This window comes from Epinephelus moara, chromosome 18 (genome assembly GCF_006386435.1).
Source record: "Epinephelus moara isolate mb chromosome 18, YSFRI_EMoa_1.0, whole genome shotgun sequence".
In the NCBI taxonomy this organism is placed as follows: Eukaryota; Metazoa; Chordata; class Actinopteri; order Perciformes; family Serranidae; genus Epinephelus; species Epinephelus moara.
The window spans coordinates 10,322,363-10,343,224 of record NC_065523.1 but is presented as its reverse complement, the minus strand read 5'-3'; the positions used below and the strand labels follow the sequence as shown (position 1 = coordinate 10,343,224).

At 39.9% G+C, this 20,862-nt stretch overlaps 1 protein-coding gene across 1 annotated transcript in view; it reads right to left on the bottom strand.

The window, feature by feature from the left end:
- Positions 1–494: 494 nt before the first annotated feature.
- tmem104 (transmembrane protein 104) overlaps positions 495–20,862 on the bottom strand; it is a 79,861-nt gene continuing 59,493 nt past the window's right edge. Inside the window, exon 10 of the mRNA XM_050070197.1 lies at positions 495–5,506. Coding sequence (XP_049926154.1) covers positions 4,743–5,506 — 764 coding nt within the window. The 3' untranslated portion in view covers positions 495–4,742. The remainder of the gene's footprint in view (positions 5,507–20,862) is intronic.

Here is a 20,862-nt window from a genome sequence, read left to right as displayed (position 1 = left end):
TGTTGAAACCTGTCTGCAAGAGCATTTGTTTCTCCACACCAAACTGGGAAGATGATTTCTTTATGGAGCTGTTTTGAGCGTGGGGGCATTGTCATGTTGAGCCAGGAAAGGGACAAACACAGACTGTTAAAACAAAGTTGGAAGAACACTATTGTCTAAAATGTCATTATGTTCCCTTCACTGAAACTACAGTAAGGTGCCTAACCAGGAACACAGACATCTGGCCATATATTGGCTATGCAATGCAATTTCATATTATAAAGGAAGTACCGAGTTCATAAATGTGCTCATAAAAAAAGTTTTCACAGTGACATAAGTAATTCTGACAGCAGATAACTCGACTTGTTTGAAATATTTTAGAGTCCCTGCGTCCAAATTCTCGACGCCACTGAGAAAGTGTTATAAAAGAGTCATGAGGGCAAAACTACAAAAGAAGACCCTGTTTGTAAGAAAACCCACTTTCCTTTTAAGTAATTGAGGTTCATGAAGTTCAGATGAACATAAAGCCTTTATTTTCTTTGTGAATTGTAAAAATCAAACAGAGCATCCATTAAAGCGGTAAACATCCATACAAATGCTAGAATCACAGGCTCGCCAAATTATTGTAAACAAATACCAGGAACATGAAGGAAAAATGGGAAAATCAAATTCTCAGAAATGCAGTAAACCTAGGGGCGACCAACAACAACAACAGAAGAACAGAAATTAAAGACGAGACAAGAAAAGAAAACCAAGGATTAGACACTGAAACACTGATTGTCAGTCAGACGAAATGGCTTACATGCAGATGTTTGTCTGGCAAGCTGAGGAAAAAAACAGCAGAGTCAGAAAGTTTAGGGCAAGAAAATAAAGCCCATATAAAAAGGCACATTTCACAACTCCCATCAAGTCATGAGAACCACATTTTACACCTAGTCATTCACTCACACAGACACACAAACACACTCATACAGTCACATCTTTGTCTCCAGACTGATTTATAAATATCTAACCAAGGTTAAAGTGTTTTTGTACTCTTCATTCAAATGTTCCACTTCAGGTAAGGAGAGGGAAAAGGTTTACAAAAGCACGCACATCCAGACGATAAATATCAGGTGATGGACAGAGGAACATGTACAAGACGGAAAGATAAAGTCAGGACGCTAGTTAATGCTCCCATAAATGTGTTTTAATTACGACCGAGGTGATGTGGCAAGCATCAAACTCTTCATCTTCTTCGATGGCGCTTGACGCTCAAAAGAGGAGCTGAACATCAAAGCAATGAAGGGCACAAAAGTGGGAAGGCAAACATATATAACATATAATGACGTTTTCAGGATCTCTGCGTGCAGGGACTTTTATAGATTCCATCCCGATTAGATAAAAGCTGACAGGTACAGACAGACAGAAGCTCTGCAGTGTTTTGCAATAACTTAAGTTTTAGGATGATCTCAAAGCTGTGAGAACCTGTCGTGTCCATATTTGGTCCAGCTGAACACTCAGATGCAAATTCTGGCTGCAGTTTGGTGAAGACAGAGGTGGCCTGGTGACAATAAACCCACAGCAGCACCTCTGTAACCTTCAACAGTGCTACAACAATGCTACGATGTGTGTGTAGGAATTTTACAGTTGCGGTGCCTTAACAACACACAAGTCACAGCACATTAGCTTTCAATTTAAACTGCATTACAGCAGTTGATGAAAAAGCCGCACAGCCTCTCTAACTGCTCCACAACTCACTGAACTACTGTACACCCCAATACTGGGTTTGCATTTTAATGGAGCACAACTGTAGTGTCACTGAAATACAAATGTGTGAAACCAGTGGTGTTGCAGTGTTGGTGACTGCGTGTCCCCTTTACTGATAATTTTCTTTGTGGTAACAGCATCAATTTAGCTATATAAGGGACATGGGATGTGTTTTCAAAGCGGAGCCTGGTGACGGTCGTAATAATTATTGACTATATTTGACCTGAGGAAAAGATGACTGCATCATGGGATACGTAGTATCCAGTGTTTTGGAGCTTGAGGGTAGATAACTCAGCCTCAGCTGCTTCAATTGTGACCATTCTTTCTAAATGTGTCTCTTGTGAGTTCACTTGCTTTTGAGAACTTTTAAAATATGTAGAGTACCCTTTGATTGTAAGTTTGATAACTTAAAGTAACCTCAACCAGAAAATGTGTTTGCATCTTGATGTATAATTTTTGGTTTATGATATGGTTTATGATCTGATGCTTTCAGAGGATACACATACAAAAACGGTTGTTTGTGCTGGATAGGTTATGTCAACTGTCAACAATCAAATAGGCTCAGAAATGCTGTGTCACAACCTTTAAAGGGACAGTTCACCTAATAATTAAAAAACACTTATTTTCACTCTTACCTGTTGTGCTGTTTTATCAATTTAGATCATTTTAGAGTGTGTTGGTGTGTGTTGCAGGTATCAGCTGTCGAGATGTCTGCCTTCTCTCCAATATAATGGACCTAAATGGCACTCGGCTTGTGGTGCTCCAAGTGCCAAAAACAAACAAACAAACATTTGAAAAACAACAGCAATGTCTCTTTCTAGAAATCATGACCTGGTTACTTAAGATAATCCACAGACCAAACCAACCAAATCACCATGCAGAAGGTGATTTGGTTGGTGGGTGTAGTTTGGTAGAAAGAAAATAGTTCCTACGTGAAACTGCTCACAATACGGTCTATGGATTATCTTAAATAACCGGGTTATGATTTCTAGAAAGAGACATTGCTGTTGAGTTTTTGGAATTTTTTGGGGCACTTTAACACTACAAGGAGAGTGACACCTTGTTCTATTATATTACAGAGAAGACAGACATCTCTACTCACACCAAAACAATCTAGATTGATAGATAGCACTACAGTTAAGATGAAAAAGGGGAGGCCGTAACTGTCCCTTTAAGACAACGAAAAGACTTCGAGGAGAAACTATATAGATAAAAGGATATTATGGACAAAGTGGAAATAAAAATGCTTTACAAAGTGGTGTTTCTTCCACTGTGTCAATTATTTTCTTTTTCCAACCACCTGACCGTGTTATTGCACTCATACTATGCACATTCATCAATTTAAATCCATATTCATACAAACAAGTTTGGTTTCAGTACGTTTAACTCTTATTAAGTCTGTTTAACTAGCATGAGTTGACTGGAGTTTTTTTTTTCCTTTTGCAAAAATGATTTCGGATCTACATTTGTTTTCTATCCCTGGTGGGTATTTCTGGTGGCACGAAACAAAGCATACATTTTACAATTATAGTTGAAGACTCAAATAAAAATATATTTTGAAAAAACAGGTAAGAAAATGAAGTGGAATACTGGACACAGCATTTGATTCAACTGTTGACTTGAACTGTGTTTAAGTTACCTGCCGATGAGAAATTAGTATTTTCTGTGACCGTAGCATAAATTGACATTCCAGAAGTATTTCACTGATAAGGTAGACGATAAAGGGCAATAATGAAGTCAATTAACAAAGGCACAACTCAGAGAGGGAGCTGCCAGGTGTCAGTGAAATCAGCGTTACTACACTACAGTACAGTGGTTAGTGTATGAAGCTCTGTAGTCACATTTGGCTGACCACCCTTCATTTTTGGTCAATGATGTCTTGCCCATAGCCGCAGCTGAAGCACTGTAGATCACTATTATCCTGTCAGGTGTTGGGCTGTGTGATAGATACAGCACAAGGCTGACAGAGTCATGAATGGGTACTGAGCAGTAAAAGACGGGAGACATGCCCTGCGTGTGAACTACAGGCGCGAGTGCACCGTGATAAACAGAGATGGAGTTCTTCCTGGAAGCCTATCTGTCAGTGGATCTGTCACTGACGGAGCTTCATTGTTCACAAGGGGACGAGGAGATCGGAGGCAGCCACCGCTGAGGAATGGATACACGTCAGCCACGAAAGAATGATTGTCCCTGATTCCTTCGTTTGTCTTCTTCTGTTGGTTTCTGTTCCAATCTCATTATCAAGCTGTGTAGACGCCAAGCAGTTTAGCAACAGAACACTAGCCTGAGTGTGACAGGCTCTTCTTCTTGTCGCTGCTCTGCTCTTTCAATTGCTTTAATATATCTTTATTGGAACTTTCTGCCCTGAAGGTCCAGAGGATCCTTCCGCATCTTAACACCCTACCTTTTTTTTAGTTTGGAATTTGAATGGTGTATACTAAATGAATTAAGTAGCAGATGAACAACAGAACATCAAAGGTGTCAGTCTGCTTCAAACAAAGTGTTTGAACAGCGTCCGACACCCAGACCCCCAACCTTTCCAGCGTTGGAAATGAGGGTTATGCCTGACAGTGTTTTCAAAACTATAAATCTGACAAGCAAGCCGCAAGCACATTGTACATGTCCATATGACTCTTTGTATGAAGTTGTTCGAGGCCCACTGAACTCTTAAGATATATTTTAAAAAGCTGTATTTGTGCAAATCCTTGTGAAAACCTCAGACTATCTGGTGTTTGATGACAAAACATCCTTTTAATAAATGACCCATTTAAATTTCCCTTAATTGTTACCATGCACTGTTCCAGTTTTGTTGATGGAACAAAAACACTTGACATTTGGTCCCTTTTTAAACAAATTTGATAAATTACTCTTAATTACATTTAATATATGCAACCAAAGTCCCATAAAAAGGCACACTGTCCAACCAGCAGCAAGTAAGGCCTCGTGTACAAGAACAAAGAGACTGGCCAAACATGTTTACATTTTTCTAGAAAGTTCTTGGAACAGTGAGTTCTTCATTTCTTGGTGTCAGTTAGGATGATGTTGGCTGTGACAAACATAAGGCAGGAAACAGCCCACAACAAAACAAACCACACCCAAAAGGCGTGTCGGAAGGGAGACCGGTGCTTGTTGATGGCATCCCTCCCCACCACGGGCTCCAGATGGCGTCGACCGTAGTACACGAGGAAGGCTGGGACAATATACTGGATCCCTGTGCCTGCATAGGCTCCTGTAATACCCACCAGGGACTCCAAGTTGTGGGTGCAGAAGGCCACAACGATTGGGGGCACCAGAGTGATGAGGGGAAACACAATACGGTCCACCACCCATGGGTAGGTGCCTCCGTCTCGGTGAAACAGGGTCTTCCAGTTGTTGCGGAGTGTGACGGCAATGATGGGGAAGTTGGTGCTGATGGTGAAAACTGGAAAGAGGCCCAGGAAGTAGCGCAGGACTGGAATATCTAACACATTGCAGTTATCAGTGAAGTTCAGGGTGTACATGTCATGTAGCAGTGAGCTGTCAAAGCAGAAAATGGCAGTGAATGAGAGGAGAACGTAGAAGCCCAGGATCAGGACGTAGTCCAGCAATACCAGGGTGCCAACGCGTTTCTTGTCAGAGATGGGCGTCACCAGGGAGGGCAGGGAGTGCTGACACATAAAGGAGTAGACGCACACCCCAAACAGGTTGGGCACTCCAGACAAGGAAGCGGCTGGTGGGTGGCCCTCGCCGGTGCCTTTGCCGATGCGGATAAGAGCCAAGATGATCATCATGGTGAACGCTGTGAAAAGACAACAGAGGGGGATGAAATTAAGAACAATAAGTGACAGTAAAGATGACAACAATCCTACTACACAAATTATGATGAGGTGGTGGTACAACATCAAGCCTTATCATACCTGCTATTAAAATGTGTTTTGGGTGACTGGATCACAAATACATGTCTGAATACACGCAATGCACCCAATGCACCCTTAATTCATCCTGAGATCTGATCACTCAAGACCATATCTGGAGGTGGTCCGGGCCACATATGGCCACATTCTTTCAGCACTGCATATGCTAATGTCTTCTGGGCCACAGTGAATGACAGCCTACTCAGTTGACATCAACAAGAAAACTTTCTGTTGCTGCTGTTACACAAGTCAGAGGCAGCACTGAAGGATCATCTCTGTCTCCCGGCAAGAAGTCAGTTCAACATCTGCCTAGTTAGCATGAGCTAACACAACAGCATCTGTTAAACAATCCTTACAACTCTCAAATCTATTGTTAATCTGTCAATAACCTCTAGGTAATGTTAGCTGTGTAATTCTAATAGTAAGCACTGCAACTGTGTCTGTATGTGGGCAGACTGTCACCAACTGTCTCCTGTGCAGAGCTCACACTCCCGCAGCAGTAGGCTCCTAATTATGGTAATGGATTATTTGCATGTAGAGCGGGGAAATGATATATACATATATATATATATATATATATATATATATATATATATGTATATATATATATATATATATATATATGTATGCCATTAGAGATATACTCTATTGCCAGGTGTGAACAGACAGACTTAGAGCTGTCCACTTTTGATCGGATCACACATGACACATGTTAAGACATGGTGTCAACAGGCTGACAGAGATGCATGGGCACCAGGCCACAGGCCAGTTTGTGTCCTTGGTTGGTCAATTCATCTCCTGGCTATACGCATCGGCTTTTACATGAGAATCCTTCTGTAGAACCGTTTTAAAGTTGTTTAAAAGTTGTAACTTCTTTAACTTTTGCAGAACAACGGACACTGTGGCTTCAAGGGGTGGTTGCAGGATAAGAGCAAACAGAATTTCCTTTTCATTCATTCATCATTAATTATTGGCTTATCCTATTCAGGGTTGTACAGGGGCTGGAGCCAATTCCACCTGACATTGTGCGAGAGGCGGGGTACACCCTGGGCCTGGAAAGGTCGCTAGACATATAGTGACAGACAGCCATTCATGCTCACATTCACACCTCTGGCCAATTTAGAGTCGTCAGTTAACCTAACCTGCATGTCTGATTAAAAAATTGCATAATCTCACAAAAAAAAAAAGATAGAAGGAGTGCGCTGCAGCTATTTGATCAGTAAAACTACAAGAATCATACAAAAATAATAATACATAAAAATACGTTGGTTGAACTGATTACAGAATCCTCCAGCAAGTCAGTGGTACTAATATAATTTTCATTTTAAATCAGTTCTCTATTTTCCATAGCATCGGCTACATAAATGAAGGACTCATATCGGTTTCCCAGCTTGTCCCGGTCACATATGTTCTCCGTTTATTCAGACAAGGACAACAGCAAACACAATGTAGCTCCATAACGGGCTGGAGTGTGTGTTCAGTCTTCGTCAATATTTAAAAACAGGGGTCAGAGTTAGACCTGTAATCCATATTGGGCAGGTTCTGTACTCTGGACAAGGTGATACTCAAACAAGAACATTCTCCCTCAGTTTAATTCCCATATAGTGTGTTTGGCCTGGGGATTGTGTAGACAACAGATGAAGTTGCCAGCTTCTTTCCACTGGCCAATGACTTTGACTGAGAGGCTATACTGTAACATGCGTGTTGGTTTAAACCATCTCCCCTTCATGTTTGGCTGATTTCCCTGAACTGCCTTATTATGTTCTTGTTCAATGCCAAACTCTACCCTCCATGTATGCCAACAAGGCAGAGCTTAGCTGCAGTTTAACAAGGGGCTGATGGGATGGGATATTGCGACAGTTTTGGGTCAGCTTGGGGCCAAACCCTGAAATGATCCTTTTATTTAGCCCCTCCCTAATCCAACCACCTTTATTCCTCTCTCCCACAAACCATTCACTCCACAATGTCTTCTGTATTATTCTACCACTGTAAACAAAATAAATACACCCTGAGGATCATTTCTCTACATTTTATTCATCTATAACAGATTGATGTTGAGAAGGTAGCATTGTTAAGATTGTTTGACCTTGCACAGTATATAATGTAGTTTATAAACCCACGTACTGCAACTGTTTTATAACATACACAACGTCAAAGTAATTGTGATAACTTACAACAGAGCGGCTAAAGAGAATAAAAATGAGCATTTTCCACCTGGCTTATTATCACTGCTTCATACATCATCTGCCACTGCCCAAACAACCTTCAACATATGTCAGTTTGTTCATGTCTTGTGATGTAAAGCGATATCCATTTTCTACTGAAACCTACCAATCTTTTCCATCAATCATGCAGTAAATGTACAGCTGCTTGTTTCTTCATAAATCCCTGCGGTGTAAGACCAAAAATCCCTGAGTCTAACTACTACTTTGATTTGAATCCAGGTTAAAAGAATTAGCTTTCATCATTATTCACCTTGCACTTCCATCATTTCTATCTTTTTAAATTCTTTATTTAAACTACTTTATCATTATAATTTGTTATAAAATGGTTCCTATCTCTAAAAATTATTTTGGACTGCCTTTATGCTTGAAATGTTCTATGTAAATGAATTTGCCATATCTTGTTTATGGTATCAATACTAATATTAAAAAGGTACATCTATAGTTTTAAAAGGTAAGGTAATGTCAGAGTTATTATAGTTTTGTATTTTTTATTAGCTTTTATTTTCATTTCAATTTTAATTTTTGTTTTCAATTCAAATTGTTTAGTTTTTGTTAGTCTCAGTATTAGTTTGAGGGTTTTTTTTGTATTACAATACAAATACAGAACTTTTAGAGGCCGGTCCAGTCTCAATAAACATACGGACTTGGGCTGTACGATATGACGATATATATCGTGTGACGAGAGAAAAATGTCTATCATTTCATATTTTGCTCTATTGTTTATAGCGTTGTGACGCAAATTACACTTTTTACGGCAATATTTTTAGCTTAGCTTTTAGCTTTTATGGCACTTACAGTAAAATAACGAGTTTATATAACTCCACTGCTGTCTGTCTCTGCTGTGCTGGCTCAGCCCCGCAGCGCTGAGAAAGAGCAGACAAGCAGCGAGACGGCGACAATATTCAGACCAAATCAGGTGGTGTGGAGTACAGCCTCAGTGTTGAGCGGAGCAACTTTCTATTCATTGGATTAAAATGTGATATATCGTGATATTAGGGGTGTAACGGTACACAAAAATCTCGGTTCGGTACGTACCTCGGTACACAAGTCACGGTTCGGTTTTTTTCGGTACAGTAATGAAAAAAATAGACAACTATTAAATATCTTTTACTTATTGGTAACCTTATTAAAACATACCACCACAGCAGTTAACTCTTTTTTACACAATTTTGAATGAAACAAATATATATAAAATCCTGCTTTTTCACATTGTTTGAATGAAAATAGAAATATAAAAGTGAAAAATAAAATCCTGCTGTTTTTTTAACACATTTTTTGAATGAAAAATATAAATATACATTTCTGCTTTAACAGTTTTACTCAATTAAAATAAAAAGTATAGTGCAGCTGGTCAGCTTTAAAGCCTGCTCAGATTCAGTTTTACTAGGAACTTACTTAGCTTTCCCACTTTGTTAAAGTGCAGTAAACAAAACATGCTTATATCTAAAGTGCAGCTTAAACAATTTTACTCAACTCCAATGGCGTTGGTTATTTCTTTAGCGCGATGGTCAGGGAAACGCTCTTTCTTTTTAAACGACGACGATATCGTAGTTTGCACCAGATTGCTTTTTCTAGTCGTGCCGGTTAACGTTCAAACTCGGGTGGTGTCGCTTTAGATGCGTTAGCATGTTAGACGTGTTTCCAAGTACATACCCGACCGCTGTTCTGCAGTGTCGGCACACTGCTTTTGTCTTGTCCACTTGTTTATTTCCATCTTCGTATTTTACCCTGAAACCAAAGTGTTCCCAAACGGAGGACTTAAGGTTTGCGGGTGGGTCTTCAGGTTCGTCAGGCTCACTTGCCATGTTGTCAAAATGCGAGAATGCGCTGCACAAAGTGAAAGCGGAGATTTACGGTCGGACTCGGTCCGTCACTCAATTATGTCCGTCGGGGAACTAGATATTTTAAATGGTTCGGCTCGCAAAAATGGAATTAAAATAAAACAAAATAAAATAAAATAATATCCTGCGCCCAATAATTCGGTACAGGGTCGTGCCGAACCAAAAGTCGCGTACCGAACGGTTCGACACAAATACATGTACCGTTACGGCCCTACGTGATATGTATCGTTATCGGGATATGAAATGACCTATACCGTGTTATGAGATTTTGGTCATATTGCCCAGCCCTAATACGGACCAATGCTTACTCATACTTATTATTTTGTGGTGACAACATTGACAAAGACTAAAACTGAGGACATTTTCTGTATATTTTAGTTTATATTAGTTAGATTTGTAAGTACACAATATCATTTAAGTTATCTTTCGTTTTTTTTGTTTTTTTCTTAGGTCTAGTTTTTATTTTTATCTCTGTAAACAAAAAATGTTTTTTCACACAGTTTAAGTTTTTAGTTTAGTATTAGTTTACTGTAATAACCTTGGGTAGTGCACCACTTGTGAATGAAGTTCATTCTCTCAGTGTGGACCTGCCTTCCAGGTATTTGTCTCTGAAACATTAGGCGTAGAAAACCAACTAGGGAACATTTCATGGCCCCACATAAAGTCACTGGAGCCAGGTGACGATAGATAAGCACCTCCCGCCCATGTGTCTCCACCTCCTGCTGTTCACATCGCATCTCCAATTGATTTCTGGAGGTGCCTCTCTAGTGGGAGCGAAGCTAAAGGAGAGCTCTGAATGTGGCATGCAGTCCTGTTACGGGCTGACAGTCATGCGGCCCAGTAAGCCCTCTCACCTCCACGCACACTCAATCAGCCCGTGACACCAGGAGTTAGTCATAGCCCTGCGATGGCCAGCAGCCAGCTCCTCAACTTTCATCATAAGGCTGGCCTTTAAACACAGGGTGACATTTAGGAGGTACCACTTGGATTATAATTTGTCACATATATGCAGATGATAACACTATAGCGTACGCTTCTGCGAGACTGGGTGTGATGCATAAATGAAAGAGAGATCCCTGCTGCCTTTGATGGAAATATTCAACAGGGCTGGTACAGCATGTCCTAGAATAGTGTTCTTTCTCTTTCCAGCACAGGTTGCAGTGTGTGAACAGGGTGGACGGGAGGTGTGTGCAAGGTGGGAACTTAAAGTTTCAAACAAGCTCTATTAATCAGCTACTGTGTGCTCCTGCAGTGGCACTTTAATGTATGTCAGGAGGATAAAATTCATTCCAATTATCAGGGACGCACTGTACAGAGGGAAGGAGAAATGATCGTCGACAAAGGCGTTCAGGACAGAGGTGAGTGTCTGCAAAACAACAAGTATGAAAGTGTCTGTGGAGGATTAGGAAAGAAACAATAGTACAGCTACGACTATCCTTTATATTATTACAATAAGGAGAAGCCAAAGAGGAACAAGTGGCAGAAATACAAGAAGTAAAAACTAGGACGAAACCCAAGAAAATACCAAAAACAACAAGCAGGTGTCAATGATGCAAACCACCAAAGAGTGTATGAATCTAAAAACACTGTCCTTCTCAGACTTTTTAGGGGTTGTGTGGCAGTAAAGTTAACTTTCTGTCCTCTTATTTTTTCTGTGATTACTCATTTTATATGTCCATATAACCAAACACACAATATAACTGTTAACAATCTTATTTATGTTTGTCAAGGGACTTCATGATTATAAAATAAAATAAATGATCTGCTTTACAGGTTGAATTTCTGACCTGTGATCAGATCGTTACGTAATGAAAAAGAAAAACGTGCAGAAGAGAAAAACAAAGGTAAGTTCAGCTGCATTAAAGCACAGTATAGGTGACGATGGAGAAAATGGTAGGACAGAATGGATGTTTAGTGTGAGATTCATATGTTTGTTGTTGCCAAAGAAAAGAGGAGAATGAAGATATTTAGCAGGGGGTAATAATCCATTTACAGGTTCATGATCACCAACTTGATATCGAAGCAAAGTGAAAACATCATCCATGACATCATCTTTAAGATAAGCCTTTACTTTGAAATTCCCATGGCAAATCTATGACAATGTCAAACAGTACTGACACAAGGCAGATATGCCAAGCAGCCAAGAAGTGAGGAAATAATTTAGATTTCAGTGAAAAGAAGGGTCAACATGTGAAGCTTGTACCATATGCATACATGCTGTTACGAAATAAGCTACTCAGGACACACTCTCACACCCTCTCTCGCTATGGCCATGTTAACTGCTCTGCTTCAACAATGTTAGGCTGAAAAGTGTGCATGCCAGCTGAAATTTAACTGTGCAAATCTGTTGGAGCAATATAGTGACTTAAACCAGCAGTGACTATAATACTTGTATTTGTTAATCTATGAGTAGAGAAAACTTCTGCTAGCTCACTAACTTATGTAATGTAAAAGTGCGTAAACTAATCACTGTGACTAGTAATAAACAATTATTTTTTCTATGAACCTTCACAGTTATTACTGAGCTGAATTTTATCCTTTTGTTAAATGTTCTTATTGTTAAGCCATGTTTCATGTGAGTTAGTGGAGTCAATTTAAAGTAAACTTAAATGCTCTTAACCAGTTGAACATGAAGCGAATTGAAATAGAATCATGGTAGACTTAGTGATATCGGCAAATGCTGTATTGTCTTCCAAGGAATCATTATAATATCCTATCATGATGAAACTAGTGATTTACACCCGTAATATCTAGGGGTTTTACCCTACCCTTTACCCTCTACCCTCGTGTCACATGTAAACAATGGTTCCTATAGGGAGAGGGAATCCAAATCACATTTGTCCAAGAGGAAAAGGGAAGAGAGGATGCAGATGCTAAATGAAAAATAAATTATGCAGGTTGTGAACTTCTATCTTTGTGTTTTTAATGGGACATAAATCTAGAAAAGTGGGCCTAGGAGCCACTGAAAGAGGAAGCTGAGTTTGAAGAGTGCACACAGCTACATTACTAACCCTTGTTTCACACTTTCTATACAATTATATCAGAGTAAATGTAAGCACTCACACACATCGGTGGCCAAAGCCTGTAAACCTGTTGCACAAGTGTTCAATATTTAATGCATCTTTGGCTTATAGCCAGTGTAATCTCTGGCTCTGGGGGAAATCTCTGCAAGTCACAATCTTCCCCACTCGACATTAACCCTCCTTTTACAGAGAGGTCAAATGGCTGGGCGACAGACCAGCCTTCAAGGACACGGACCAATGGACCTGCCAATCATTTTATCAATTAATTGATTAGTCTATAATAAATTAATAAGTAGTAATAATAGTGAATCTATACCAAGGATGATGTAGTTTGCTTTTTTTGTTGGACAAAGAAACGAAAGACATTCAGTTAAAAGACAAAGAAAATCAGCAATTCCCACATTTTAGAGGCTGAACTAGAGAGTATTTGGCATTTTCTTCTTAAAAGTGACGAATCCGTTATCAAAACTCTAATTTTTGCAGCTCTACACAGATGTCTAAGAACACTTACACATGTTATAATATCGTATCGTATAATATAGTGTCCTTTGAGGCCATAAAATGGCCAAAAATTCTGCATTTCCCTCCACTCCACCTAAAACTTCTCTAACATGTGACAGAGCCATCACTTCAACCCATCTGTCTGCTCCCTTTGCTCCCTGTCTTCTTTCTCCTTCAAACTCCCATCTTCTTCCCACCTTTCTGTCCGTAAAAAGCTACGTGTGAACCACAAAGCACAGCCACCTGTCTGTACACGAGGGAGGAAAAGGTGCGGGACAGGAGAAAGGGAGCTTTTCTCCTCTCTGACGCCAACACTCGCAGGCTGCACAGGAAGGAAACAAGCTGGGGCTTTTAATTAAGAGTGCCTCAGGGTGGTTGGACACTACTACATTACCTTAAGCGCCTTCTTGCAAGTTCAGCCAAAATTAAGATGCAACTAGAGAACCTGAGAGAAAGGACAGTAAGCTGGTCATACTGGTAAGCTCCCAGTTAAATGTAAAGGAAGGTTAGTAACTTAATAATGTTCAGAATGCCTCGAAATTTCAAAATCTAAAAGCATAACATTTCTTTATTCTGCCCACATTTCACCAGGATTTATGCTAATTAGAGGCAGAGGACTCATTTATCTTACTTAAGGCACAGGAACTAACCCCTTATTTTTCAAAGAAATTGAAAGTCAATCAGATGGTAGAGAGGAGCAGAACACCAAGAACAAAGCCACTAGAATGAAGCTTTTCATAATGTGCTCATTTGTCACCGACTCTCAGCTGCATCATGCTGCACAAGGTGGGCAAATCACGTCCGCCCGTGACAATTTTATCACACTCATTGCACCTATCGCTATGAATCTCAAGGCTGGAGCACTATGCAGACATGAAATAAGAGCATATTAGCTTTGATCACCTTGACTGCTTTGAAGGGCCAAGGAAACATAGTCTGGTGCTTTATTTACATAGTAAATTCAGTATGGTCTCTGGATTGATGTAAGCCATATTCAAATACATTATTCAGTGCCTATAACAAAATGAAACCAGTAACACACATGAATGAAAAATACATCAGTCTGACATTCTCCTTTAATCTAAACCTGTCATCTCTGCTTACAGACATTATTGCCTGCGCCTTACTTTATGGTCTTCTTATGTATTGACAAGATGAAAAAAGCCCCTTTACAAGATGCCACTGACTCCCTGATGAAGTCTCATCTCACAAATTTCTGTCACCCACTACAAACCAGCAGCAACACCCATCTTTCCAAAGACCCTCCAATGGGATGAGCCATTTACCTCTGCAGATATCTGTCAGGATATGGTGATTACACACACTTTTAAATTGACACGCTGGGCCGCGCCAATACTCTCCAGTACACTTGACACGCCACAACAGGAACAGAGTAAATTGACCAGGTGTCAAACAGCCACATATCACGTCCACATAACTAGTGCCCGTCCATCTTGCAGCCTGTGATTTATATTACCTGGATGGGGAAAGCAACGACCTTGTGAGGAATGCTTTCGTCTTAACAACCCTCCAGAGGAGACTCTTACAGCTATATTCTCACTGGTGGCAAACAAAGCTGCTGCTGTTAAGCCAAGGCTGGCAGACACTCTCAATGCTCCAAGGAGTCATTGCCTGCGTATGGAGAAGGACTCTTCAGAGGCTATCTCGGAAGAGATGGGATTGCTGGACTCAATTAATGAGGAGAAAATGGAAGAAGGTGAGAGGTGATCAATCTTCTGTGCACCAGAGCAAGAGAAAGCTGCAGGCTGGGGGGTCTCGTTCCTCGGAGACTTGGACACTTAAACATGAGCAATTCATTGATGATAGTGAGAAGGTCAAGGACTTCTCAGCTGTGCTTTAATGTTTGAGAGGAGTGACAGTGTTGTGACTGCATTTCAAACACTGAGAACATGTTTGGTCTCATGAAACACAAAGTTCTGGTACTACTGCTCTACTGTTTTCTCTTCTCGTTGCCAATTTAAACATCTTCCCCTCTAGTGGTTTAAGAGCACAGCAATCATCCCATCATTAATTAAGAGAGACACTCCTTGAGCGCTCTTGGATAACCTCTTAGGTAATTAGTGGCCCTGGCTCTTTGCCCGGTTTTCACCAGGGTTTCAGGAGTTCTTGCTGTGCTAGAGCTCGATCACTACAAGCCCTTCAGGACCACAGCTAGCGGCCCGCTGCTGTGTTTGGTGGGCAACTGGGTGATAAGTGGCTGCCTTGCCCTGTAACGACTTGTGTGATCTCAGATAGGACTATCAGCAAACACAGCACAGAGCAGCACAGCAGTTGGCCTACTGTTTAGCACTCCATACTGCAGCTCTGGTTCACAGGGATGAACCAGCCAAACTCCATGACACTATCTAACAGCTTCATGAAAACACCAATTAGTCTAGTCGCTCAGCCGCAGCACTGAAAATTTATACGTTATCCACAGATAAGAAGTTTCTCTGTAAAGTGCAAGATGAAGGCACAAACTGCTTCTTATGATACATATTCCATCATAAAACTGTAAATCCACTGTGATGCACTGAAATGGTGTGGTTGGTAGGAAGGATTTTCTTTGTTTCATTGATTAAAATGTCATACTAAAAATACCCACAACTAGTTTAACTTTACAGTAATGTCTCATTCTAGGCTAAAACTAATATATTACGTGCTGGAATGATGGAGAGTTAATGGACAACAGTCTGATCATTGATTCATTGTATTCATTAAACTGATTCAATATTCATTAATTAAGCAAAAATTACAATATTCTCTGGTTACAGCTTTTTTGATTTTCATTTTTCCCCTATTTTACATCATTGTAAACTGATGATCTTTGGGACTGTTGGTTGAACATAAAATAATAAAAAACTAATCCAAGTTAATTCTTAATAGATAATGAAATCACTCATTAGTTGGGGCCCAAATATGACTTTGTTGACCTGAAGATGTTTCTTTGTCTAAATGTTGTCGGTCACATGAAACAAAAGAAGTCTCCAAAGACTAATGTCAAACAAGAAAAATTAGCCGGACATCTAAATGTTCAGTTCCACCGGTATGTTGATAAGATGAAGGTGTAAATGAGCATTTTACAACAGTTAGTTCTAACCAAGTAATATGATTGGACAATAGGCATTTCACAAGTACTGATAGACCACTAATCTCTCCTGCTATGTACGTATCATTCTGTTAGGTGCTCTAAACTGGTGATTACATTCAGCGTTGATTAGCCTACATTAACAGTTGTTGCAACACACTTTGCGGCACAAAGATGAACGTATTTCCATTAATAGCATTTAAGTTAAACTATAAATGGTCACAAGAGGAAAACAAAGGAAAGGAAAGAAGCCTGGATACTTTGCTGCAAACCTCCAGGTTTATGCTACCAGCCAATGTCACAGTGTGGCCTACTGTCTGTTCAAGCTGTTAACTCTTTGGAATACACACATGCCATCAAAGTGACTGTCAACAGACTCTTTTTTCCCTGCTTGGGTCAAACTGCTGTACAGAATATCAGCACAGCTCTCATTCAGTCGTAGGCAAAGGCCACAGGCCAAGTGTGATATTGTTGAACTTCAACATTTAAATGTAACATTTATTTAATTGAAAATGCAACAAATGTTTGTGAGTGAAGCAAGACTACATAAAATAGAGACCAAATGTTCATGTAAATATTAGAAAACACAGGTTAGAATTTTGCCTCTGCCCGTTACATCTGCACAGGTTTATAGCCAAGATTGATGTTTACGATTTAAGATTTTATGGATTAGATAACAAATATGAACAAATAGCCTCTATGGTACAACTCATGTAATTAAATGTTGAATGTCTTCAATTAAAACAAATGGTTGAAAACACAGCTTTATTTCCTCCCTTCAAACCACTCTTGCCATGGAATGAAGACACCTCGGAGATAAACAAGGCACTGAGGTCACAGACCATAATTAAAAGCTTAGTCACTGGGTATAGATCCAATTGATCATGTTCTCCGACTAAAGCAGACATCCACAAAACATTCCCCTAATCACCCTGGAACTCATCTCAGCAGGAAGTCAAACTTCTCATTACCCATAGAAACATCAATACTGAGCAGGGATGGAGGACAGGGGCACTAGAAAAACACTGGAAGTCAGGGCAAAGAAAGTGGCCGCCATCATGTTGCTATTTAGTGACACTGGAAAAGATGCCTTAGTCCTTGGCTGACAACAGGAGTGTCATAGAAAGACAGAAAAGGAATGATGGTTTTCAGTCTGAGGGTTTCTCCCTCTTTAATGTAATTTTTCAGGACCTCTGAACTGTGGTTCTGCTGTACGGTTCATTAAGAGCTGCTCATATTTCACCGTCCCCCTGTGAGCCGCATGCTCTGGACAAACTGAACTTTCCACTCAAGCAGCCCCATGAGTCCCCCTGACCTTCAAAAACAATATCTCCCTCCCTCACCCATTTAAAATGGCACTGGGCAGCTGTGAATATCCCCTAGGGCACTTCCTTACCTCCTAATACTCTGTTGTAGTAAACTAAGAGCATTAGATGGATGGTGAGGCCCATGGATCACTGAAGCAATGGCTCTTTAACTTTCTGTTATTTTTTTTCTTGGTACAGAGGAGGACAACAGTGCTGTTTACTACATTTCACATAAATATTCAGTTTATCACAGTCAGGTATGCTGCTTTGAAGATGCCATGATGCAAAATTTATTCCACCATTAAATATTTGTGTGTTCTCATATATAATCTCAAAGAGTTTATATTTTAACAAGGGAAAATAAACCTTACATTTTTTATTTTTTATGAACTATAAATGCAAATACAAGCACACGTTTTAAGTACAGTGCCTATAAAAAAAAATATTAATCCAAAATTGAATCAAAGGGGATTTAATGTAGCTTTTTAGATACTGATCAAAAGAAAAATCCCTTTAACATCAAAGAGAAAGCATCATAGAAAGCCACATTAAATCTAAATTGATTAAATATTGTTGGACAATGAAACACTATGGTGGATAAATACTTTTTAAAAGTACAGTCTAATGCCACATTTCCACTGTCTGGTACAACACACCTCTACTCAGCTGGACACACTTGGGATCATTCTATTTTGATTATCCTTTGGTAAATGTTGTGGCTGGTACCTTGTAGTTTTTTTTTGGTACCACCTTGGTTAAGGTATCAAGTGAGTTGAGCTGATACAAAAAGGTGGAGTTAAAACAGAAAGGAATGTCACTAGCGCAACACGAGACATCCTGAACAAACCCATTTTTAAAAAGCCAAGCTACCATCAATAGTGAGCGCAATTTTAAAATTCGCTCTACCGAGATTTTAAAAAATGGCAGCCAGCAAAACTATACCATACAACTGACAAAGTGCAGACACTCCTCTGTTTGGTTGCTGATGAAAGGATCCGGCGATGGTGCAATGAAGATGGTGTTAGGTAGGGTTGGGAATGGACACCTAATGCCAATATGGCACCAGTTCCAATACAACCCATGCCTCCAGGACCGAATTACAACGCACACTTTGGTGCCTCATTTCAGTGCCAGATTGTGTGCGTAGTGAGTGTGTAGATATGTGTGAGAGAGAGAGTTTGTGTGTGTGTGAGACTATGACGCATGACAATGAGGCTGCGACACCCTGAGCAGAGAGTCTGAAGTTAAATATAGCACTACAATGAGAGTACAGTGTTGGCTATTTGTCAGTGAATAAATGCTACATCTCTTCAAGACCCAGGCCAAGATGCTGTATCTTGCTTGTCACCTGCTGATTAAAACAAAGGCGATTAGTCTCGAAGTTAGCGAGCAAAGTTAGCCTCATGAAGATGAACTATTTATATTGCAGTGACAACCTCAGCCACTCCTAAACAGATAATGGAGAAGTGTCTGGCAGTGGAGTCTCTCCTGAGTTAGGGAGACAAGTATTGATCCCAACTCAAAAGTTATTTGGCTGTAGTACTGTAACTGTTATTTAGTGTTAAATTATTGTAGTTGGGTTGTGTTTTATTATTTATGTCAATCTGTTAATATATTTAGACATTTAAGAATACTTTCAACTGTTAAGAGATAACATATTGTTCAATTCAAATCAAAATTTGCCTTGGCGATAAAAAAAAGGCATTCTTAAGTGTCGCTGAGTGTTGTTTTTGTTTTAGCTCCTTCAAAAAAGCTCAGAAAGATGCTTTGAAAACAAAAATCAAGAAAAATGTGGAAAAAAAAAACAGTAGTAGGATGACGGTTTCACCAAGAAACACCTGATAAAAATCACTCCTCTGAAATAAATGAGACAGCCACTCATGGGAAGCACAGATCTATATGCCACTGACAGTTAATATAGACAGTAACACCTCTGAGGCTCCAAACAGCTCTCCATGCATCCCAGGAGAGATGGACAGAAGTGATTAATACTCGTTTACTGAGTGAGGAAGGCTGTTAACTTATTCCCTTCCTCTCATACCACTCAATATCAATTAGAGAAGCTCTCTGCTCCTGTCAGTGTTTAGGAGGTGGTCCTCTGGAGAGCTGATATACAGTGTAATGATCCCTCCTGCTTTCAGTGGGCAGGAGGCAGGACGTGAGGAGACTGACTCCAACAGGTTGCAATAACATTTACATTTCCTTATATTTATCAACATATAGTGTTCAAGGAATGTGTGGGGTGTTTGCATTTATTTGTTTCAGTGTTGTTCTTGGTTAATTTTTCATGTGTGGCTTATTTTTCAGTGCACAGAAGATTTCTGTGCCACCACAGGATTGTGACAAATATGATGTATTTGAAATATACTGTAAAGCCCAATAAACTACACCTACTCCCAAATACTTTCTTTCCATTTAGGGAGTGCAATAACAGACCGGTAACATTAATAACAGCACCAATGTCAACGACCACATCTCAATGCAGTGTTACATGGTTTTGTTTAAATTCACAAATGTCACTGGCAAATAATGCTCCATCAAAAAGGTTAATGTGCTTCAGTGAGTAATGATGCATGTTACATGCAGCTGCATTCATCTGTTACAATGCGGTGCTGAAAAAGATAGACATAAAGGTTAACAAGCTCTTGAAATTTTGACAGGAAATGAATGATGACTGGCTGGAGTGGATGGAGTCTTTCAGTATATCTGATCCAAATGTACAGAAGGAAGAAGGGGGGCTTGTTTAAGGTAAAAAGGGGTGTTATGTTTCTCTTTATTTATCTATTTTTTTCTGTTATTTCTCTGCCTTTACTACAGAAAGGAGAGACAGGATAGGAAGCAGGGAGGGGAGGAAATGAAACAAAGGTCCCCGGACTTGAACCATGGCGTTTCAGCTCATGGTCGGCATCCTTACCCCCTAAAGTCACATGTATGCCCCATAAGTTGCTAGCTGGTAAGCTGGATGGACGTTTACCACGTTTCATTTACACATACTGCCAACACTGTTAAGATACAAAGCTAGTTGAAAACCTGCAAAGTATCTCTTAAACAAAGACTTCACATGTGGTTGTCATGTTGTCATAATCTGGTTGTAGTGTTTTGTGTACGTGTGGTTTTTTTTTTAATAACTTCTAAATTCAGTTAAACTTAACCAAAAAGTAAGAACACAACAGAATGCCTCTCTCGGCCTTTTGGGAACAAATGTCACTTGAACACTATGACACTTGTCACTTTGCCCTGAAGAGTAGCACGCTCC